Source organism: Anas acuta, chromosome 17 (assembly GCF_963932015.1).
Source record: "Anas acuta chromosome 17, bAnaAcu1.1, whole genome shotgun sequence".
Taxonomy (NCBI): Eukaryota; Metazoa; Chordata; class Aves; order Anseriformes; family Anatidae; genus Anas; species Anas acuta.
In genome coordinates this window covers 13,213,087-13,238,047 of record NC_088995.1, presented here as the reverse complement: position 1 = coordinate 13,238,047, position 24,961 = coordinate 13,213,087, and the positions used below count along the sequence as shown (strand labels likewise).

The 24,961-nt window shown below is 37.8% G+C and overlaps 1 protein-coding gene across 3 annotated transcripts in view; it reads left to right on the top strand.

Moving 5' to 3' along the window:
• Window positions 1-24,961, top strand: part of ADGRD1 (adhesion G protein-coupled receptor D1) — a 156,171-nt gene that overhangs the window by 112,445 nt on the left and 18,765 nt on the right. For all 3 annotated transcript variants that reach the window (XM_068653723.1, XM_068653722.1, XM_068653724.1), the window contains 4 exons: window positions 1,682-1,835; window positions 6,475-6,541; window positions 7,452-7,518; window positions 15,059-15,150. In XM_068653723.1, the coding sequence (XP_068509824.1) occupies window positions 1,682-1,835; window positions 6,475-6,541; window positions 7,452-7,518; window positions 15,059-15,150 (380 nt within the window). The remainder of the gene's footprint in view (window positions 1-1,681; window positions 1,836-6,474; window positions 6,542-7,451; window positions 7,519-15,058; window positions 15,151-24,961) is intronic.

The window sequence follows — 24,961 nt, the reverse complement described above, 5'->3', positions numbered from 1 at the left end:
AAGAAAAAAAAAATGCCACCACAGACCAGCTAAACTAAACCATCAAAGGAAGCTACTGATTAGTACCTTGAAGACCACTATGGCAACAAACTGGTTTCTGCTGGTAATGCTTCCTCAGCACACAGGCTCCCCCGGACTGGTTAGCTTACTGTGACTTGTTCAGGTGAGAAAGGAAATCCTTGAAGAAGACAAAAGAATCTTTCTATGGACCACAAGCAAGCAACTCCTCCAAAATTGTGGAGGTGTCATAGTAGGGATGTTACAGCTACAAAGCAGAATGACCACCATCAGTATGCTACCAGCCGCAAAAATCAAATAAAGCTGGGACACATTCCAAGAACATGTTTAAAATGTACCTTAACTGAAAGCAAACCAAATAATGTTGTCGTGTGGTAAGATCATTGGCAGTCACATCTGTTCAATTACTGTATGATGAGGGAAACCACTTGTGGTGAGACATCCTCGAAAAGCAATTAGTGGGGGAAAGGAGAATGTGCTGTGTGAATATGTGAGGAGTGGGGAAGAAGAAAGGGTTAGTTTTCACTGTTTTATAAGGTAGACTGATAAGAGACTTGTAAGAGATGTAAGGATCTCTTCGAAAGGATTTCTTTGAAGATTAACTGTGGAGAGCTGCTATGACAGCCCTTAAGGAAAAGCTAGGCCTCAGGCCCAGGCTGCGTTTCCAAAGCAGGCTGTAGTAAGGCTGTAAGCAGGACTCAGGAGGACATTTTTACTTCTGTCTGCATTGCCTTTGGCATGGCATTCCTCTCTCTTTTGGGGCAGCATTTATTTCATTTCAAACATGTAGTAGTTTACACTGAAGCAGATAGTCCAGTTTCCACTGGGTAGGCTTACTTTCTTGATGGTATTTTTCTTTTGATTAAACTTCTCTACTAGCTCCTATTGCCAGAATCTTGATGGCAGGCATATAGTGCTCCAAAAGTCTATCACAGAGGATTTGAACTGTCTGTAAGGACCCTACGGAGAAGAATTTCAGTTCTTTGCCTTAATCACTGTGTTCTTGTCAAATACAGCTTTGCATACAGCAGGTGCATATTTCAGACTCAGTAACTGAGAATTCAAGCAGGAAGGCAACCTAGATGACCACCATAGGAATTGAGAGCTAATTATAGCTTGCTGTAATTTTTTAAAATTTTTATCAGTGTTGCTAATAGAGGAGCATAAGAAACTTGTACAGAATTTTTAACCCGGACAGACAGACACTAGAATGCAATGTGATTTAACCTGTGTGTTATCCTATTTTTAATATGAAGAACATCATAGAAGAGGAAGCAGAGTACATCACAGTGTCTATACCTTCACTTGTCTCATTTTCTTGTTTACTACAAACTCAGCAACAGGTGTTGAATCTGCAAATTTCTAATTTTTAAATATTGTATGTACTTTAGTAATAGTATCCTTTATGCACAAATAAGCAATCAGTTTTGCTTTCCACAGCATGTCTGGCAATGGATTTTTGTTGTTGTTTTGATAAGGTAAAAGGATTTTTTACTCTGAATCTATCTCAAAATGCTCTGGAAAAGTAGTCCTCTAGTGCTTTGTTCTTTAAGAATGTTTTACACCAGTGATTTAGCATAAATGTAGAAAGAAACAATTGCAAAACCAATATGAAACCATCACAAAGAAGTAATATGTTTTTTTGTTGTTGTTCTTAATCTAGGTGCCTTGCAAGATCTTGGCCATTCTCCTTCATTTTTTCTTTCTGAGTGCTTTTGCATGGATGCTGGTGGAAGGATTTCATCTCTACAGTATGGTGATCAAAGTATTTGGGTCAGAAGAGAGCAAGCATTTATATTATTACGGAATTGGATGGGGTAAGCATTTAGGAGCTGTTTGCTTTTATTTTCTTCACCATCGGACAAGATTATATTCAGAAGCATATGTAAAAGAGTGATCTTATGATCTGAGTTTGCCTTACTGAGAATTGGTCTTAATCAAATGTTAATACATATAGTCCCTAAACCTAATCCCACTGCAGTAAATTCTTTGATGTCACTAGGCCAGATCAGATCCTAAATTAGCAAATCAATAGGAGGAGCAGGGGAGGGAGGTCTCACTGCACTGATAAGTTCTTTTTATTGTCAGTCCCCAGCTTTCTCTCTTGTTAGTACATTTACTCTGAATACAAACAGAAATGTTTAATTAGAGATCAAGTATCAGTACCGCTTTCAGCAGCAGTATGTGCTCGTGCTCTACTGAGTAGAGTTTTGGGTTGCTCCTTGATGAAAGTACAGTAGAGAGAATTTACATATAAATCCCATAAAATTTCCACATATTAAGTTCTGCAAGTCTGGGGAACAAGACTAACAAAATCGTCTCAAGATTATTTTGTTTGGCTGTAAAAATTAGGGTAAATTTGTCTTGAATACAGCTGTCAAAAGTCAAGCATTCTTGTGCCATCCTGAGACTGTAACAGATATACATATTGCAGTATCTAATAAAAATGGACGTTTTTTTTACAGTTTGGATTGGCTAATTCTTGCACTGACCAAAAAAAGGTGGAAAGAAATTGGAGACAAGGATGTCTCATCTCATGTTAGTCAAAACAGATAGTTCATTTTTTCATTCTTTTATTTGAAATGTGAATACATTTAAATTTTGCAAACTCATAGTTCCTGGAATAATATCAAACTCCAGTACTGAATTTAAAAACCCAGACACATTGTTCTTATTTAAGCAGAAGATCTGTTCTGTGTACATATATAAAAATTTGCAGAGTCTCTATTAAATAACAAGTTGAAACTTGAGGCACAAGTTGACAGGAGATGGGAACAACAAACTCCACACTGACCATCACTGATCTGCTAATATCTGCTGAGATTTCTGAGGGTTATTACTCCTGTAAAATGAATTCAACAGTAATCAGAGAGACAGGATACCAAATACGTAGAGCTGATTGACGTTGTGGGTATTATCTTTAGTCCCAAGGTTGCTGAAATTGCATTAAAGCCTGCAGTTGTAATTCAAAAGAAGAGAAATTTGAGGAAGGTGATAATATTCTACCTTTAAAACTATCTTAAGTACCTTGAGATTGATTGGAAAAAAAAATACTGTTGCCTTGGTGATTCACCATAACCCACACAGATTATCATAATAATATGTTACCCACCCACCCATCTGCAGGATGCTGATGATATAGTTTGTGATACTGGAGATTCTGTTGTAGCTCTTTGACCTTAACCTGTTTACCTATTCGTGACGATTTCTTTTCCTTTGGGGAGCACCTTAGAATGGAGATTTTGTTCCAAGCTGGCAAAGATCTAAGCTTTGTTATTTGCTGTCATCGTAGACTTCTCCATAGATAAGGTATAATATAGCAAAAGAAAAGAAAATCATACAAAATTAACTTCTACAAAACAGATGGGAGAATATACTTTTCCCCATCAAGTAAAATAGATCTTTTCAGTGTTGGAAAGAAACATATTTTCATTAGTGTCTAATCTTCATCTTTCTCTATAAATTGCATATATAGCATTGCAGAATTAATGTCTTAAAATTGCTTGTTTCAAACTGTCTGCCTCAGAGTTTCTAAAGCCCGTCTGTTTGTTTGTTTGTTTGTTGTTGTTTGTTTGTTTTTTTTTTTTTCCTATGTATAGATGATACAGAAGCTTTCAAAACACAGCTCACAGATTTACAGGCATTTTCTATTTTATTTACCATTAGGGCCTCAGAAATGTAAAGCAAAATGGATTAGATATAAAGTTTAATGCAAAGAAGAGGAGGGAAACTGGTAACCTGTCTGATGTTCATTTTAGGCTTTGCACTTCAGACTGTATTTGGGCTAAATTTACAGAGAATTCTGTCTGAAAAAGGATGTGTTATTGAGCTTCCTGTGCCCAGCTATTCAGAGTTTATGCCTACTCTGCAGGCTGCATTTTGATGCTGGGTTTGCAAGGTAGCTTTAAATTAGTTGGCTTGGGGACCTGGAGAACTCATGCTGCAGCAGCACAGGGATGTGTGTAGGATGTTTTGCCCCATTTCAGTGTGACTCCGTATTGTGCTGGGACTACAGAGACACAGATGACACCACTGCCATAGCTCAGCTGCCAGAAAGGTGTACTGCAACATTTTCATCCGATACTGTGCTCTGGAATGCACAGTCTATTGCATCATAAATTTGGTGATTGTGGATAGAGTTGGTGAGCATATTTGTAGCATCTGCTAACTGAGAAAACATTCAGATACAGTGAAGAACCATAACCATAATTCTTTCATGGATGATAACCAGTGCCAGCACACCATTAACATTACCTGTTATGGGGGTAGACTAAACTTTACAGCTCTTATGCAATTATTACTGCCAAAAGATTAAGCAAATACATTTACTTTTGTGTATAATATATAATCCATATTATTTCTTCAGTCCAAAATAAATCTTATGATCCCCTTAGGCTAAACTCATTTTTTTTCAGCCTTCCTGGAATTTATGGAATGATTGTTTCTTAAAGGAAAAATACTTCAATTTCACTGTAACAAAACCTTGATGCTGCTTCCAATGTCATCTACCATTTAATATCCTGTCAATGCAAAGAGAAAGCAAATGCTGCACTTTAGGTGCACGAAATTTTACTATCACTGGCTTAACACATCTTTTTATGCAGATGACTGCTCTATGTCATAAGTTTTATTATCTTCCAAAGGAACTCTGCATTTAATTTTCTTCTTCACTGCCATTTAAAATTGACAAAGAATCACACTAAATCCTTTGAATTTCCAACTTTTGGCAGACTAGAAATATAAAGGAGAGTTAGTCAGGCACAAATGTTTTTGCTTCTGTGACATGTAGGTAGAGCTTGCTTACTAAAGGAAGACAACTGGCATCAGAAGAAAAACAGTGCCAATCAACAAGGTTGTCTCTGCTCAGCAATTGGAGATCTGATTGAGAATCATAGATGCAGGCATACCTGAGAGCCAGGGTAGTTCAAATAGCCACAGCAAAGAGAGCTTCAGCAGATGGGTTTATGTCAATGTGTTATTGCTCTGTTGAATATGATTATTGCTGATTTTGTTCAGATATATATGGGATTTTCCTTTCTTAAATAGACAGATGTAATAGTGAACTTAAATCTTGCCTTTGCTTAGTTTTTACACAAATATGCTTCTAATGGGTTATTCCTAATTTGTACAAGTATGTGAGAGCACAATCAAGTTCTGGGATTGTTAAACGCGGCCCTGCAGAATGTATTCCAAACTAGGACAACTAAGCAATACCTGTAGGTGCTGCTTCTTAATTATTGAGCACCTTTCTCATTTTATAAATATAAGGTGTTTCTATCCACAGTCATTAAAGAACTAAAATACTTCTTCCAAAAATTATAGTTCTCCCATTACAGGAAAGTTTTGCAGAATTTTACAAAGATAATTAACAAGATTATGAGTATAATTAGTAAGATTAAGCAGAAATTACTTGTCAGATAATTTTGTATAAACCTTGTGCAGAAACCCTGAAGAATTTAAAAGAAAATTGAAACTTCAAGCTATTGTGTATAATACTCTGTCTGGGACCTGGTTATTAAATTCCATAAGATGATAAAAACCCAAACCTTCAAGTTTTATTAGATCATACAGGAATTAACAGACAATCATTTAGTATTTAAAGGGATGATGTTGCACTATGTTCAGAACTGTTGGCAAAAAAAAACCTCGCTTCTTTTCCAGCTCCTGGCCTGGAAAGCTGTGCCAAAGTGGCACAACATGGTACTGAGGGCCAGCGGCATGCCACTACCCCTGGCAGCAGGACCATAATTATCTGCCTTTGTATAATTCCCATGTAATCCCATAAAGCACTCTTCCACCTCCCAGGATGCTGCGTACTGGAACTGTCAGAACCCATATGGAAATGTCTACTTTAAGCACAGAAATCTTGCAGGGCTATTACATATTTATATTTAAATAAATCTTGGTTGGGCATCTGAGTGGGATCTTGATTTGCTTTGCTCTATTCATAATTGTCTCTCACTGCTGCGTGTGATGCTCTAGACAACTGAATGTCACCATTTCTACCTTCTTGCCTGCTAGTCATGCACCCCTGTGAGAAACTCATCTCCATTTCCTAGTTTGTTTCCTTATTCTTGAGCAAGGTGCACTTACTTGGGGGAAAGTGGTAAAAATAAACTTGATGCTGCTCCACAGGATATCACTGCTCAAATGGCAAGAGAGAGAAATTACATTAAAAAAAAAAAGGCTGGAAAAGGACTCTGATTCTCAGAGAAACTAGCACTAATTCAGTTAACCTGTTAAACTAGTGCTTTATTGAAAAGTCATTTTGTTTGTCCAAAATTAATTGATTAAAACATATTGTAGTACAAAGCTGCAGAAGGATGTTGAGTTAGACTTAATTATAAAATCGCTCCGAGCTGTTCTGTTGTCCATGCAAATTTAGCTGAATTTGCAGGGTTTACCGGAAGTTGCACTTTTGTTACTAATGTTGCTTCCAACTTTGTCTTTTCACAGGGTGCCCATTGGTGATCTGTGTAATTTCCACAACATCATCCCTAAACAGCTATGGAGAAAATGACAAGTGAGTATGAAAATGGTTTCATTCCAGGTGCAATAAGGATGAAAAGTGTGGTGGGGAGGAAAACGCATAGATCTTTTAGAAGGGCTGTAGTTCTGTACCTCGCTGCCGAGGAGCAGGGGAGGTTGCCTGCTTGTAGAGGTCACTGCCTCCTACAATGGGCACTCAGTGTGAGCTCTGCTTACCCCACGCACAGAGTAAAGCAGGGACTGAAGCATTTCTGACAAGGTGAGAATAATCTTTGATAAAAGATTTTTAACCTTTAGAAGAAAACTGCAGTTAAGCATCTGTAGATCTAGAATGGATATTGTTAAATAAAATCAAATAAAAAAGTCCAATTCTATGTTGGAAGAGGAAAAGCAAATTTATCTGAGAAAATACCATAGGATTCAATACTACCACAATATAAGTGAACGTTTGGGAACCAGGGTTATTTGTTGTGTGCGGTAAACTAGTTTATACCCCTACCACTGTAAGAAAGAAGCATCAAGCCAACAGCATGTTTTCCAGCCTTCTTCCTTACCCCCAGCTAGGCAAAGCAGGAAGGGCTTACATTTTTCTCTCATTACAATGACAGTGCTCACAGCACTGAAAGAAGTGTCTGTGATACAGGATACAGGAGCAACAAACAGCAAAGAAAACCTTTCCTTTCTTTCCTGTCTTTCCACCCCTAATACTATTTGAAGGCATGCTGGGGCACATAGCTGTCACTGACTCTATGCAAGACACAAATCACAACGAGATCCTGCTTCAGAGTCTGAGGGGAAAAGGAGCTTCTTACTGATGCCCTATCATGTCTCTTGCTTTCAAAATTCACGTGTGTTTTTGCACTCTTAGTCTCTTTTTAAATTAAGAACATTACTATTTAAATGACCATGTGTTTCACCTAAAATCATTCTATTTTTCTCTGCAGCTGCTGGCTTTCACTAGAGAACGGAGCAATCTGGGCTTTTGTGGCACCGGCATTGTTTGTAATTCTGGTAGGTAAACCCATGGCTCCTGTTTCATATTGGATGGATGTCAGCCACCTAGCAGAGCTCAGCTGGAGGTCTGATGTCAATCTTTGTGCCAGGCCAGTGAAACTTACTGAATGACAGGGTGAATAGTCCAGAATTGTTTTATTCCTGCTCCAATTTTTGTGTTTTACTAGGTTGTGTATTGGTTGATGCATATTAATTCTCACACTATTCTTTTCACTATTCCAAAAATAAAATGCAACCTAAAATACTGTAGCAGCCTTCTTTTGAAAAAGCCCTGTTGGGGCCATTAATAGCTGCCCAGAACTGAGTAATCTTGGGGGGTATATTAGATCTCAGAAAGGCCCCCGTAAGATGAAGCTCAGTGTTTTGTTTCATATACACCTGTAGAAGTTGAGAAGCTGATTCCATCCCACTGATATTTGGAGCTGTTGCTTGTGGAGAGCTCACTTTTCTCAGGGAAAGCTGAGTGCTCCCAGTGAAGATGATGTTCAGCAGGGACTGCAAGCAGCAAGCAGTTGGCAGGGATGGGTTTAAGCAACAGCATGAGCTACGACTCCTTGGGCAAGCTCTGGGGAAGGTAACAAGCAGTTTCCACATTTGCCTTCTTACAGTGAAGAGGACTTTGTGCTCTTCCTCTGTATTGGGAATTCAACGTTGGGTGGGCAGTTTGTCTGGCTGATCGAGGCAGGGCTAAGGCAGGTTGGCAGGGGATCAGGTGCTGCTGCAGACACCTCTGTCAGCTACAATGGATGTGACTTCTCTGGGGAGCATGCAGGTTTTCGGCTGTGATGCTGAGATGTAAATGTTCCACAGCAGTTTAATTATGGCCACACATTAAATTACAGTGAGTTGTGGTTTAATCATGACTATCACTTGAGGAGTCAGGGGTCTTTGCAGGAATTAAGTGGGAGATTATTCCTCTACAGCACTGTTTCCGATACTATAATTGATCAGGTTGTCTACGTTTTTTGCTGCAGGTTGTAATGTCAGAGTGACAACACGAACATGGAATAGACCTACTGATTAAAGAAATTAGGCTGCCTTTAAAGCTTTGCTAGATCTGAAGCATGAGCTGAAATCTAGACCAGAGTCTGTGCCTGCTGTGGCATTGTAGGAGGGTCAGATAAAATAAGATCCTGGCTACTTGCATGGAGGAACATCAAAGGGAGCCAGTGATGCTGCCTTGTACTTCCCCAAGAGAGACAGCATAGACACATCCCCAAATTTCTCTGCATAGAGAAACCCCACAAATCCTGCTAGCAGAAATATATCTGCAAGCCAAAGAAAGGAAGGAGAGCTATACATATAGAACTACACTGAGCACTTGTGTTTGCCGCTGAACATCTCTGCAACCATTCACGAAGCAGGAGGTAGCTCCTTGGCTGGCCTGTGCCATCACAAGCAATTTTGTGCTGCAGCCGAGTTGACACCCTAACATTTGCCTTGAGACTTCAAAATCAGCAGCTCTCACAGCCCAGCGTCTTCCACCCAAGATACAGCCTCTGAAAAATTAGGCTGTATAAACATATATAAAAACAATGAAAACTGTTGCTATATTGATGTGGCAGAAATTACCTCATGTTAACATTTTAATCAAATGATTAATGGCAACACTGGAGAGTTGCTGTGCAATAAGGGCAGATTTTTATTTATTCTTTTTAACCTAAGTGAAATCATATACATGCAAATAAGGAACACTTATCATTGGATTAGAGTTGGCTAAACAGCTCTGGACTTTGTTCCTCCAAGCTTAATTTCTTGTTGGCCTGTACCTTTGACCTTCTGTAAGCTTATATTCAAAGACACGTAGATACTGATGATTGGACAGCAACTACCATACCGTAATATTTGAACATCTCCTTCTCACATTAGCACTTGCTTTCTGGCCATTGTTCAGCTGCAAAGGAGGAAATGAGATGCAACCAGAAAAATCAAATCTCTCCCAGCTGCTGTTCAAAGATAGTATTAATCAAAACATGCTAGATAGTGAAGCACTTACTCACCTGAGGGAGCACAGCCTTTAACAAATTGTATGTGTAGCTGCTTGCTATGAAAGTACAGGTTTAACTGTCTGGCTCTCAGATATATTATTTGTGCAGCTCAAGTTATATTCTTGTAGGGATACAAATATTTTGTGAAAGAGAAAGAATGAGCTCACAAGGTTGATCCGTGTAGAGCAATTTGTTAAATAGTCTAAACCCAGCTTTGCCCAAAATAGCAGCAAGCTGGCTGACAAATTATTTTCTCTGGGCATTGAATATGCTAGCTGAAAAATATGTTAGCGCCTTTAGGGAAATAACAAGGCTAAACACTGTTTTGTGCATGCATGTGTGCCTGGGCTCTTTAAGTAGAAAATTAGCCACTACTTGTTTGAACCAGTGTTTAGCTTTGAAAATAAGCCTCAAAAAGCATTTTTGACTACTCTCATCCAGTTTCTCTCTGCCAAGTAAAAGGATTATGCTGTGCAGAAAACAGGGGGACTGCTCCTTTCAATTCCTACTCCCTTGAGACTAGGCAGACTCGGTCTACTTTGTCCTGCACCAGCCTCACAGTCACTACAGACATCATGGAGACTTAACACAGAGTGATGTGGTAGGAGTGTGACTGGGAAAAAATACTCACACATACTTTTCTGGGGAGTAGTTCGCAGAACCTCCCAGCCCTATATGGATTCCTGTACCAAAAGTGTTTTTTTCCTTTGGAGTTTGAGGAAAGAAATAGATCCTTCTACGTGTAGGTCTTTTGGCTTCTACCTGCACCTTAAGGTTTAAGGATCACTCTCCACCCCCAACTCCCCTGTTCCCAGCCACAACACACAAATCTCATACAGCAACTTCACAAGAAAATTGTTGCATTTAATTTGGAAACGAACCTCATCTCAGCCAATATTGGCCTAGGAAAACACGTCTTCAAAGAAAAAACAAAAAAAAAGCAAAAACAAAACCTGACAAAGCACCTGAATTTTTGGAACAAGACAGTAAAAGCTTCTGGCAGAAGGCTTTGTTTGTTCTCGACCATCTGCTACTTTGGTGTGTTTCCATAGATATGGCAGAATTAAGGAAATTCTGCTGAAAGCATCTGTGTACACAGAGCAGTGGGTGTGCTACAGACAGGGAACAATCCATTGTTGGGGGAAGACTGGGCTGTAGTAGCAAGTTCCTTCTATTGTTTTTCCTGTAAGTTGTTATTTTCCTGGTGCTTTTTCACAAGTCCTTCTAATAAACAGATTTTTTATGGAGCTAAATGATTGTAATTAGCATACTGCTGAAGCAATTCTGTGCTGTGGGGACACCAGCTTTGTAACCAGTGTCTTCAGATGGGGCTTCATGAATTTGGATCCTAGGCTGAGACTACCATTGCTGGCTTCAACTGATGCTTGTTTATGAATATTAAATATACAGAAAAAGATTTGCTCTCTTTATACCTGCTGCTCATACCTGATTTAGTAAGTTCCGTTGGCCTGATGGTATTTATTCATACCTTTATGTACCTGTGCAGAATTAAGCTAATGTTGTATGTTGAATAGTATTTTACTCTGCAGGTAGGCCCACTGATTTAAAAGTGGCAATACGTGTCCTTTATTAGACATCATTCATCATGGAAGAGGTGATGGATTTGACCCATAATATTTGAAGGTGTTGAAACAGTAGGATTTTTCAGGCATTGAAATCAAGTACATACTTAAGTGCTGTGGTAGAATAGAGCACAAATGCACAGATCACAGTAGCAAAGTTTCTTTATTTTTCTTATTAGCACTCAGTTATAAGTGATTTTATTATTTTAAAATTGAATGTATTCATTATTTTAAAATTAAATTTCTTATCAGTTTACAAACAGAAAGTCATGAAATGCTTTTTAGAATGATGGGACAGATTCTAAGAAATTAAAAATGAGGGATTAGTATCAGAAAAAACTATAAGTCAAGGATCTGTCCCATCTTTTATTTAGTATTTATTTTGTTGTGTATTTCTTTCCAGCCTCAAAGGTTTACTTTGCTATTAAGCTCTGATTGGAGCAATGTTGTATGCATTAACATGAAGCCATGCACAAGAAATCCAAAATAACTCAGTGTAGCCTGTTCAGTCTGTAATTGGTCTGGGATAGCTGGGAGTGGCATCAGGCTTTCCAAAACCATTCCCCCAGTTTTGAGCATCATTCTAATTTAATTGAATCTCTGTGTATGGAAATGCATAATGATGTGACCTAGTAATGGGCTGCAACTCCAACAGCTTGGAGGGTCAGTTGACAAAAGGCTATAGAATTAGGTGTTGCAATTGTAGACAGTTCTTGCAGGTCAAACCTTTTTAATTTTTTTCATCTCTCTGCTCCTCTAAGCAGGACTGTATGGTCAAGAAATCAAAGTTTAGCTCATGCTCTTTGTGTTTTTCCATGTTCAAAAATCTAATCCAAAGAAATATTGAAAAGAAGTATACATATAAAAGAGGTTCGTTTTATGCATTTAACTCTTCGCCTGATCTGACAATATTTAATCAGGTGAAGTTTTCCCCAGGGTAAGCCAGAGCTCCCTGATGTCACTGGAACCTTTCCATGGGCTCTAGTGGGCTTTGCCTCAAGCCTACCATAAGGGGAACTGGCAGCTCCTTCAGATTTTGCAGAGCTGCCAGTGCCTGAGGTCAGACCAGCTGCCTTGAAAGGAGTCCTGTGAGTTAGGAAATGTACTATTGTTATTAGCCATATTTTTTTTGAAAAATAAAATGTGGTCAGTGCCTACAAGAAAAAAAAAATAAATCTGTGTATGTTCTTGTGTACTTTTAGGGCAAAATAACTGCAACTGTCAGGCAATCTGGCCTTTCAGGAAAGTAAGAAATATGAGCTATATACATTTCTTTTATCTAAATGTTTATTCTCCTACTTTGAATGTTCTGATATATGCTAAAACATAATGAGTGTTTCATCAACTAAGAATTCCTCTATTAAAGTAATTGGCTAAGTATTTATTTCAGATGCCAAAAAATCACTAGAGGAGCAATTCAGTGGCTATATTTTGGTTTCCCATTACAAGGACAATGGAAATACCTCCATGCTTTGATTACTGAAACATTAACAAAAGAAGACATTCATAGCTAATCTGTTTATTTAGGCTGCAAGAGATTACTCTAATTTCTCAAAATACCTAAACAAAAATTTTCAAGTGGCTTAGGAAATTTAAACATAGAACTTTGGGACCTGAGTGTAAGGGCTGGTTGCTAATTTTACAAGTACCTTGTCTTTATCAGCAGACAGATCACAGTCCTTCCTTCTCATCTTATAAACATGTAACTAAAGCACCCTGGATATGATATGATTACACAGGCTGCAAGAGGTGCTCAAGGCCTTCTTAAATTACAACTTTAGACAATCCAAAATATAAAGGAAATTAATTTCCAATCTCTCTTTCCCTCTCTTTCTCTCTCTCTCTCTTTTTTTTTTTCTATTTTTTTTTTTTTTATAATAAATTAATACTCAGCTAAAAATGCTTAATTTTTGCTTTAGCAAACCATATAGTTTCTGTGTCCTTAAAGGCTATCTTGTCGTGTTCTGATGACAACATCCAAGGGTTCATGTCCAGTCTGACAGTTTGCAAGACTCTGAGTATGCCTTTTTTGGTGCTTGTTATTTATAACTTTCATTGACTTTAGTAAGATGTAGGGACTTCAGAATGTAAGGAATGAGGAGTCTTGACTTCACTGCAATTTATTTTCTTAGTATTTTAAAACACATTACATATGCACAATATGCATAGTTTTTAAAATGCTATGCAGAAAGTAAAATCTAGGAAAATCTGTGTAAAAAGAATTAGGAATGGAATAAAGAGCTGGAGTTAAGTGCTTGTGAGGTTGCAAGGAGCATGCTGTTTGCAGTTATCAGAAAAAGGGTTCATGCAGCAACTGTACCAAGTTGAACTTGTGCTGTCTGTGAGACATCTGCGAAGAAATGTCAGTAGAGGAAACCGATATTTTAGATAAAAGACTAAACAAGGCTGATGAAAGATAATATGTCAGGAAAGAAGTGAAGGGTATAGAGAGGCATTTCTTGTGAAATCCTCATGAAAAGCTGCACTGAAGATGATTGTTTGGTGGACATGCAGCAAAAATTAGAGTTCGGAGGACAAGTAAAAGAAGTGAAAGAGAAATGTAACTTGTTCATATTCATCATTTGCTCCTTCAGCCAACGCACATATTTAGCACATAAATGGGTTTCTCAGGAAAGCTTGTTACTGCCTTAAAAATATTTTCAAGATATGATTTGCTGGGAATAGGGAAAATGACCTCAAGACTATTGAATTTCATTTCTTACTAATCTCTGTAAAACCAATTGAACGAGTACACTTGTAATTGAAAAGTTTTTTGGTTCCACAGAGAATTCTTTGGATGGGCTAAAAAGCTGTGGCAGAAATGAACTATCACAGCTACCCTTATACTTTACAGTAGGTGATGACCTACCCTTAGGAATCTAAAATTTAAAGAATTGTAAGATTTGAAAAATGGTATGAGAATGATTATTACCAAGTTAAACATTCTTTAGCTCAACCCCTCTCCTCCCAAAATTATAACATTTATGTTAAAATAGATTACGATTGTTGAGTTTTAACTAAGCAATAGTACTATATTGAATTCTTCTTTCTTTACGTTCTTTAGTTCAAGAGAGCTTTGTTCTTCCTTTGTACTTAACTCCATGATAAATATCAGCTTTGTAGCTGATATGTAACTTTGGACAGAAAGGGAGAAATATGTCTTTCACCTTCACATTCTCCCCCTCTGTTTTCTTTAAACCCAAGGTCTCTGCAAAACAAGATGGTCTTTGCCACATCTCCGTAAAATGATAAAGTTTTCTTTACTTCTTCACCTGTGACTCTAGAGCAAACTTTCTTTTGTTGCACCTTTCAGCATTACTCTTTTCAAGATTTCCTAGATTTCTGGTGGGAGTTCTTTTCATTTTGTTGATGTTTCTGCTGGGCCTGACATAAAAAAGAATAGAGCTTTTGAAGAGAAGAGTTCAGGCTTAACATATTTTCCTCATTGCTGGTTTAAAATAATCTCATGCTTAAATTGCAAGCAGACTTTGGTAAGAAACATGAATTATACACTGTGAAGGCTATAAGTCTGAGAGAAGTGTTTTCTGAAGCCTGTGCACATGCAAACACAATACCAAAGATCACACAGATATATACTGCTGTTCACTGAAGTTCTTGTCTAATTTGTCAGATGCTGATAGATACAAGGATATTTATTTGTAGAGTAGATCCTGAGCACTTCAGTTGTGAATCAATGTTTCAGTCCAGCTTTATCCTAAAGAGGCAAGCTGTTCCAGAAGTATAAAAAAATCACACAAAGTGGAAGAGCTACCCACTTTCAGAACAGAGAAATCCACAGGCAATGGAGGGTACCAGTCCAAAGTTGGAGGCCTTTTTTTGCCAATAAATACAACAGTCAAAATTCCTATTTTCTGTTTATTTGCACAGAACACACAGTACAAGTTTGCATCTCTGACATTTGGTGTTTGGTTTCTTGACCAAGTCTTGTTCCTTCTTCCTCTTCAGGTCAATATTGGTATTCTCATCGCTGTCACAAGAGTTATCTCAAGAATCAGTGCAGACAACTATAAGGTGCATGGAGATGCCAATGCCTTCAAGTAAGTTTTTCATATTCAAATTCTGTTATAACAAGTTAATAATCTCACACTAGCAATGTCATATCGTAAGGACATGAATCATGGACTTCTCCCAGAACACTGATATCATTCCTCTTTAGTAAAATGCAAATAAAGTTGAAGGCAACATATCATTCTCTTGAATGTAGCCAGTTAATATATTTTATGAAAGCCAAATGCTGTATAGGATGAAGCCTATGGTTCACTGTGAGCTAAATTGTTTTCCTGCTTATTATAGTTTCCAGAATTTGCTGATTCATGATTTTCCTTTTTATTTATGGAGACTTTCCTCTCCCTGCTATTTTCAAAGATAAATCCCCCAGAACATTATTAATCTGTACTTGGGTGTTGCAGCTATTCCACTCTTTCACAGGATAAACCTTGTTTCTAGTTCCAGTTCAGCAAAATATTTAGGCATATGCTTATCTTTAAGACTCTCTTGATAATGCAAAGCACAGAGACTTATGCTGGATTTAAATGCATTCTTAAATTCAAGTGTGTCTTTATATCAAGGTGCTTTGAACCTCGAGGGATGTTGGCCTCTCTGAGAGTGCATTGGCTTTTAAATACTATGGTATCGGCACTAGAGGGGAAATTTAATGTAGACACATTACTGCATCTGAAAACACAAGGACAATTCTGATTTCTAAAAAAACGTATAGGATAATATATGGGTAACTGAGAAGATCACTTAGTATATTGAATTTAAAGTGCTGAATATTCCATTTTGCATCTTGTATCTCCTAAAGACATTTTAGTCCAAACACATAATATACTGTTTATAACTCAAGGAGTGTGTTACTCAGAATAAAAATGGGACAATGGTCTGTGTTTAATATTTCTGAGTCACAGACTATTGTGTGGTAAGCTTTGGTACTTCTGCTCTGAAATGAGGTCACAAAGAATCATTTTTATGCTTCGATTACTAATGTAATTTTTAAAATGCCATTAAATTTTCAATATTGGTGACAGTTACCTAATTGAAGTTAGTTTAGTTACTGTATACTTATCCAACAGGAAAAGAAAAACAGTAAATAAGCCTACACAAAAATCTATAAGATAATTATATAGTAGTGAAATGAAAAGACTTGGAATTAAAATTACTGTTTCAGGTTCAGCTGAGTCCCTGTGACCTTCAGAAATACAAAGGAAATATAGAACCTTAGGAAACAAATAACTGTGTATTGTCAATGCCAATTTGTATCCACTATTAGAATCATAAAATAAGGGAACAACCTCCATAAATAGCTACACTGGTATCTCTATGTACTTAGATATTTCCTTACTTGTATTATAAAGAAGAGTTGATTCAACACAAGGTGTATGCTACTATATATATATATATATATATTAATTTTTAAGCTATGTATGTATACAAAAGTAAAACAGTTTAAGGATGGTTGAGCTAGGAATAAGGCAAAATGCATTTAATTGGGAGTATATACTCTTAGTGTAAATATTATCAGCTATAGATTGGGAACAGTGGAGCTCTATAGTGAAAATGTGAGTTATGTACTAAGTATTTGTAAAGCATAGTTTTAGGTTTTGACCTAACAATAATGATGGTAGTGGAGAAAAATAATAAATAATGAGAAGATATATATGAAAATGATCATGGAATTAATTGTGTAAATGTCATTACAGAAATAAGCCCTCTGAAGAAATCTGAAATGAGAACAACATAAATAGCTGTCCAAATCTGATCCTAAAAAGTGTTTATAACCTGATTCAATGCAGCAGTGAGACAGGCTGAGATTTATGTACAGAGGATGTCATGGAGAAGTAGCTGGCCTGTCTGTTGAATAAAGTTAAACATTAAGGCTTTATAACACTAGATTTCTTGTCCTTGGTACTCTTTATACAGGTGAGAAGTTTATGTGTCTAGTGTAAAATCATCTGTCCATTGTCCTGTTTTCCAAAAAGGAAGAGAACAAAACAAAAGTGGTTTCTGCTCTGACAGCTGCTTGGGAAATGTTTTTCATAGTGAGATGAAAATGCCTCCAACCACTAAAGAACCCTAGATGTTGATTAGAGGTTGTTAACGTGTGAGAGTGAATAAGCACAGCAAAATGAATCAGTGACAGAGAGCAGAGAGAAATCAGAAAAACACAATAAGCTCTGTAGTTTCTGTCAAGTCACTGTCAGCAAGGGCTACAAGGTAGTTTTTGAATCAACAAGTGCAATTGGCTTAGGGAGAAATCACTGAAGACCACAGACTGCTATGTGTAAGATGAGCCTTAAATAAAGGGCCTGTCAGGCATCCCATCTGGATAGTGCCGTTGGCTTGACATTAGCTATGGAGAAAACTGGGAATATGTTAGAAAGAATTTATCAAACACTTCTTGGAAACACATCTAAATTTAAATGGCACAATGTGATTTTGGTGAGACAAGAAACCACATTGTCACCATATCATAATTCTTTGCTGTAGTGAAGTGTTTCGTAGAGCAGAAGGGGATTTTTTAGGGCTGTGTTCATGGTCTCAGAATGCAAAAGAAGCAAAAGACAGAATAAAGAAAATGAGAAATGCAGTGCAAGGAGCTATGCAGGGGAAACCTGCTCAATCTAATAAAGTTGTTACGGAATAAAAAGGAGAGATTTCAATGCATTATTTTCAGGCTGGAATGAAATTTGAGTGGAAAGCACAATAAGAAACATGAAGTTTCTGTCTGCAATGGTTTCGATGATAGTACTTAAACAGAGGGGTTTTGAAGGTTACAAGTGGTAATGAGCTGAAAGGAATAGCAAAACTAGTTGGAGACTGACGAAAGTGCCTGTGACAGGAGTGTGAGAGAGGTACCAGCTGCCTCTCCTTGGTGACTCAGGCCAATATTTGTAGCTGTCTTCAAGCATTTAAGAGACCTCACCCCTGCAGCAGCTGTTCAGTTCCAATGATCAGCAGTCATAGGCATACAGGTCTGAAAACCCGAGCCTCCAGGTTTTACAGAAAAGGCCCATCATCAGGATTGCCTCTTGCCAGACTTTCCTGCCAAAGGAAGAGTTTAATCACCCCAACGAGGACGGACTTCCACTCCTGCTGGAAGCCTTGGTGGGAGAGTGCCTGACCTGGGCTCGTCTCCCCAAGCTTTAGAGCTCAGCAAAGCAGACACCTCCGCCCCCACCTGCACTCCCTGATGGATGGATAGCCGGGTGCAATTCATCTCATCTGTTCAAGCCACTTGCCCTAAAAGTTCTGATTTCTCCCCAGTGAACCTGAGGGAAGCCAAGATTGCCCAGCTCCTGCTCAGACAGCCTGCACACTCTCAAGTAAGGTGTGATAACTCACACCTCTGAGGCTGTCAGTCCCAAACTGAGCAGAGATTACCTTAGCAAATTGTCTGAACAGAGATGCAGTTATGAGCCATGATGATATCAGTTAGAAAGGATATTTATTGTTAGAGAAGTGCTAGTTCTGGAGCGTATTTGGTTTCCCTAAAGATTAATTTCTTTGGCAACACCAGTGGATATTACCAACAAGGACTTGTTCCTCTTGGCAACAGACAACAATAAACTGATGTAATTATTTAGAGTAATTGTTTCTGATTTTCCATATGGCAACAAGTCCTCTCAAATGCTGACTCAAATGTGGCTACAGAACATGCACCAGGGTGAGCCAGTGCTCAGCTCTGAAGGCAGCTTCCACCAAACTTTGTGCTAAAAAGCCAAAACAGAACAGCAAGGTGTTAACAACATTTCCTTTTTATCATAAAATTAATTAATTCATCATCTGCCCAATTCACATTCTGCCCAGAATAAAGTACAGTACATTATGGACTGGTTGACCTTTTCAGCTTCAGATGTTGCTTCTTGTAACGAAGATGTCAGACATCTTCCTGACCATTTCATTTTAGTTTCAGAGATAGAGACAGGTGTGGGCATGCCTTTTTTTTGTTGTTGTTATTTATTTTTTAAAGAAAATAAGAATACCCCCAATATCCCCAACGCATATATAGGGTAAATTGAAGGAAAGAAAAACATAAAAGTGTTAAGTTTATGATACATATATTAAAAAAAAAAAAAGGAAAAAAAAAATCATTAATTAACCAGTATACAATCAGATGCTAATTAATACCCAATAGACTCTTGTGACAGTTTGGACAGTAAATAGTTGGTCATCGTAGGATTTGTGTGTGTGTGAATAGTCACTTTTTTAGCATCTGAAACTTCAACTCTCCAAGAAGAATTTGCTGGTAAGAGATGAGCAAGGAATTATGACACGCTCCTATTTATTTTTTGAATTGACTTAAGAACATGCTTTTTACACTGTTTTCTGAAGCATATTGAATACAAATTTATAGAATATGAGCTGTTTCACTTAGTTGTGATCGATTGATTATATTTGAACATTTTATTAGCTGATTAGCTATTGACTCTCAGCAAAATAATTTAATCTACTAATTCAGATGCAGCTTTCTGAGCTGTTTTTTTTGCATCCGTGGAACACATTTTCCACCAAAAAGCTAATTTGAATGTTTTACATTATAGAATGCTGAATCAAATATCTTGAAAAATTTAAATGCATATACACATTTGTTTGCACTATCCATTCTTCTTGACTGGGCTTCTTGACTTCTATTTAAGGAAATAATTAATCTTATGTTTGAGTTTAAACATATGAGTAGGCTCTCTGAGCTTAATGCAATTAAAGCAGATTAGTTTAATGGAATTGCTCACGTGCTTGAAAAGACACGTGAGTACTTCTTTGAGTTATGGACTTTTTTTTTTTCTTTTTTTTTTTTTTTTTTTACTTATTCCCACTGCATTTAAAATCTTAATTCCTCTCCTAGTGCACTCATGTACTCTGGCTAACAACTAAATAGCTTTTGTCTTGCTGCTCTACCTCTTCAAAGCCTTATTGCTGTGTTTACTTGGGAAGTTACTTCTCTGTTACAGTGAGAAAAGATGTCTTATGTGCCAGTGTTTTAAATACATGCACATTCTATTACCCAAGAGAAGAACTCTTCCAAGTAGGTTGTTTGATTACCTGAGTTACCTGGCTACTGAATTACAAGGGTTAAAATATAATACAGTTGTCATAGACCATAGATTTGCAGTAAGATTATTAGGAACTGTAAAAGCAGAAGAATGCAAAGCATGTCTCCGTGTCAGTAATAGCCATTTTAGTCTAGAATCGAAGATATCATGTGCATATCACTGTGCTTCTGCAGCTAGTTCACTTTTGTATTGTATTGTGTAGAAGAGACTGAATTTCATTAACGTTTTCTTGAATAAATTGCTAACTCCAACTCTTACTCAGTACTTTCTCACTGCTTACTCTGAAATGGCCCAATGAGTTGGAAAAATCTGTATCATTTTTATAAAGTGCACACTTCAGAAGCCAGTGAACCAGAAGTGATAGCTATCATAATCCCCACAGAGAAAGAAATTACAGTATAATTAGAAATATTTCTTAGCTTTTTACCCTATTCTTTCTTTTATTTTACTCATTTCCCTCATCCCTCAAAGCCTGATCCTCACTCAGTAAAATAATGAAACAGTCTCTGAATTCTCTGTCGAGGGAGGGAATAACGCTTTCTCTGTTTAGTTAAATTAATGACTGAAAAATGGAACAAATCACAGTAGCTGTGGTGCATAAGAGCAACACAGGGTGTGAAGAAAAGCTCACCAGGGCAAGCAAGTCATGTAAATTGTGTTAGCTCATACTGCATTTTTCAGTGTAGCTTTGGATGAAACTTTGGATGAAACTGAAATCTGGGTACATGGGTTTAATGCAAGTCTGTTACTTCCTTTGGTAATTTGGGAAAAAAAAAAAAAAAAAAAAAAAAGTTGTACTGAAAGATTTTCCCTGTGACAGATACAAATACATGAGGGCTGTCTTCCAACAGCTCATGACGCTGCAGACATCTGTATGGTTTAAATGTGTAATTGACCGTTCCAAAGCACTTTGCAAAGCCATCTATTATATTCCAGCAGCACACCAAATGCACAGTGGCAAATTGCTCATCCATTTAATCAATGATCCATTCCATGTCATGACTCTAAATCAGTATTTTTCTTTGTTTATAAACATAGTGCCTGCCTTTCAGCCCAGTCACCTTTTGTCTCGGATAGCACTCCTCCAAGTTAGAGCTGCTAACTTTGGTGCTTTTAACTTAAGGCTTTATTCTGCAAGGTACTGTGTATTAGTTGCATTTTGTTCTTGTGATTCAGTGTCTGTTTCATGTCATTTGCAGTGCAAAGACTTCTTTTTCTGAGGATTATTTCCAGCTGTTCATTTCCACAGGATGCAGTTGTCAATCATGACACTTGAAGCTCTCCTGAGAGGTCTCCTACTATAACCTCCCTACGTGCCTAACTTCCACCCCTTTGCAATACCATTAGAGAATTTCTTTTTCTCTCCCCTCCTGCCTTCAAGGGTTAGGAACAAGTTACAATCTGCAGTCAAACTCTTCTGAAAGTCCACAGGGATTCAAGATCCATAGCGCTAGAAAATCTGTTCTGTGCCTTGCTGGCAGATGCTGCACATGCAGCCCCCAGAGACATGGAGCCCCTGCTTCTGTGTGCTCTGTTGAAAGAGAAACAAGCTTTTCTCATTTGCTGAAGGAGAGCCGTCAGTTAGAAAGAGCAGCCTGGCAAGTCAAATCTGCCTTCAGCAATTCTTTTTCTTGACAGTTTCTAACTGTGCGTAAGAAATCCTGTTCATTGAATAGGGTTTCAGATAGCGTGAGCGATGTACCTCATGGAAGCTCTTGGAAGGAGGAGGGGGACTGGCAATGAAAGAAATAATTAAAAGGAAAGTATTAAGCAATGACAATTAGAGAGCTGAAGTGCTACTGCCAATGATAATGTCCTCAACAAAATTAAATTTTTGGCTCATTGAATATGACAAATACAAATGCCATTTGGGTATCTTCTTATTAGATTCCAAGTTTCAGACTGAAAATACATGGGTTTGAATGCTGGCGATAAGAATATTAATGAGGAAGTGCTAACCTTTTTGTAACCATAATGACAGTAATGGTAGTGCTTGTTTTACCGCAGATGCTAAGAATCGGGCCACTGGAGAGAAGCTCCAGGCTGTGTGATAGCTCAATCACATTTCAGGAGGAGTGGTGAAAGCTTAGAAGTACATAAAACATCACTGCAGAGGGGAGGCTGTTCTCCAAGAGCACAGTAAAATGGACAAAGAGAGAGAATCTTAAACTTATGAAAAAATTAAGCATCTTTTAGCTTCCAGTAATGGGAGCAGAGTAGCAAAGCTACTCTGAGTTGATCACCTGGAGCTGCTGAGTTTGTGTCTTTGAATGGCTTTCAGAATTGGTTGCACAAATGTCTGTCATGGCTAATCCTGGTGCCAGGAGTGACAAATGATCCTGTCTTGTGGCTGAGCTGGAAAAGATGATATTGTGAGTCCTTTCACGGCTAATTTTTTCTTGGTTGTCTTCTTCTGAGCCAAGATTATCCTTTGTGGGAATTGGTTTCCTTCTGTCTTTTCTCCTTGAAAAGGATTTACTGCACAAGGGTGAGCAAGGCCTACTGATTGTGGGCTCCAAAGCAGCAAGCAATTCTGATCCTTGTGTGCTCCTTTCTTTCTGTATTAAGAAGGGTAGTAAAGATGCAATGCTAACAGTGATAAAAATGGTAATATGTCTCTGTCCCTAATGTCTGTACCACCAATCCCCTGGCAGGGGAATGTTAGGTTTCTCTGTATAAGATTGGGATTTCTGAAGTGTCCAACACTAACACAAGTTCAGGAAGTATCAAACAGCTAATTCTATTTGCCCTCTCTGAAACTGCTTTAAAGGTTTCGGGGATGAAGGTGGCGGGGATGCCTATGCACATTGATTGAAAAGGGGGGTTGGTTTGGGCATTTCTAGTCTAAATTCTTTGTGGATAACACACGTGGCACAACAACATCAGCAAAAGATAAATAGCAGCTATGGTTCTACCCTGCCTCTACCCTGCCTCATGTGGCTTGAGACATTGTAAGAAATCTCTACTATAATCCATTGGGTGACTTTCATTTTTGGGACAGCTAGCACATATTTCTTTCTGATTTTTTTTTTTTTCCAGTTATAATACCTTCAACTCACTGGATCTAAAAGTAGTTGAGTGAAAGACAAATGAGTCTTGGGGGCTATGTAAATTGTTTTATATAACAAGGTCCATAATGTACTCTTCTAGGTACAAAGAATACTGGGAAAACTTGATATTTAAGAGATGCTGGATTTTCTGAATATAAAGATATAAGACTTTTCATTGTGGATGCTTAGGCATGTTTGTCTTCATAGCTGAATGTCAGGATAGAATGAGGTTTATTAAAACGTAGTTATTAAATCCCTGTGATGAAACTTAGCTCTGAGCACAACAGAATCAGTAATGGAAGGGAAGGGTGTGAAGGAAAGTGTCACACCAGGACACTGTTCAGCTATTTCTCATCTTCAGTATCTAGAAAACTGTGTTGTGCTTATTGATCCATGATTGAATAAATCCCCTGATCCCACCCTATCAGTCTCTGGTAGATGTTAAGAGCAGTTGCTGCTGGTGAAAGCTGTTCTCTGCAGGAGTTTGAGGCTACACTACATCAAGATGGAGCCTCCTTAAGTCAAATTGGGATTTATATGGCATTTAATGAGAACATAACTTTGGGCTGGCCCCATGCCTAAGGTTGCGTTGTTCCTGATGAGTCTTTGCAGTGTACACAGTGCCAGCATACACTGGAGTAGGGTCAAAGATGATATTGTGGCATATGGGAACAACGCAGCTGGTTTTGTTTTGTTTTGTTTTGTTTTGTTTCCCCCCAAATGTCTGAAGAATAACACATTTCTTTACTTTACCTTAACATTTGACTTATTCATAGCTTACCTTAAATTCTCTACATGTTCAGCTGGTAGCATCAAGTGTGTGTGTTATTTTTCATTAACTGAAGATGTTCATGCTGCCTTACTGGCAAATCTTCCAATGCTTTTACAGATTTTTTTCATCCAATGGAAAGGATCAGTGGCTAGCCAATTGTCTCATTTGTAAATCGCTTGCTGCTTTCAAAGGACCTAATGCACCAGTGCAAATTCCCTCCCAGGTTTAGAAACTCAATTTTCTTGATGGAAACTGTCATTATTGTAGTTAAAAGAATCTTTCTGGCATATCAGTCATTACTAAACTATTGTAACTGCTTTGCATGAATGAATTTTCTGGAAACGCTGATATCTATAAACATGCTCCAGGAACCTGCTTGAGCAGCTGTTCATTTTTAAATGCATTTTTTTCTTTTTCTTTCCTCTTTTTTTTTTTTTTTTTTTTTTTTTTTTTTCTGTTTTCCTTTCAGAACATTGCTATTTACAAGCAGAATAGTTTGCAGGATGCTTCCTTGTATGCTGAGGACACAAGCCTCCTGGTGACTTGCTGTGTAACCCTAGTCACAACTTGCTTATTTGTTTTTTTCTCTCTCTTTTATTTGTTCTCTTCCTCTTTATGTCTTTTTTTCCCATGCTCTACCAGCTTTGTAAGTCACGCCTCTGAAGAGACATGATAAGTCTAAGGACTTCGGTGGGGTTTAACTCTTTGTACTGCTATGGATTTGGACCCTGATGCCTGTTAGATTTGCAATAACGGAAAATGTTACCTTTTGAAAATCATCAGTGAAAAAGAGCTTTGGAGAGCTTTTGGTTTGTTTGTTTGTTTGTTCATTTTGTTTTGTTTAAAAAAATGCCCTAATTGCTTTTAGATTTCAGTTCTTTAACATCTGATTTTAATCCATGAAAATAGCAGTAGCAGGAGGATGGTGTTGTGTGAGTCATTGCATTATGGCTGGTACCAGAGTAACAATTAAATG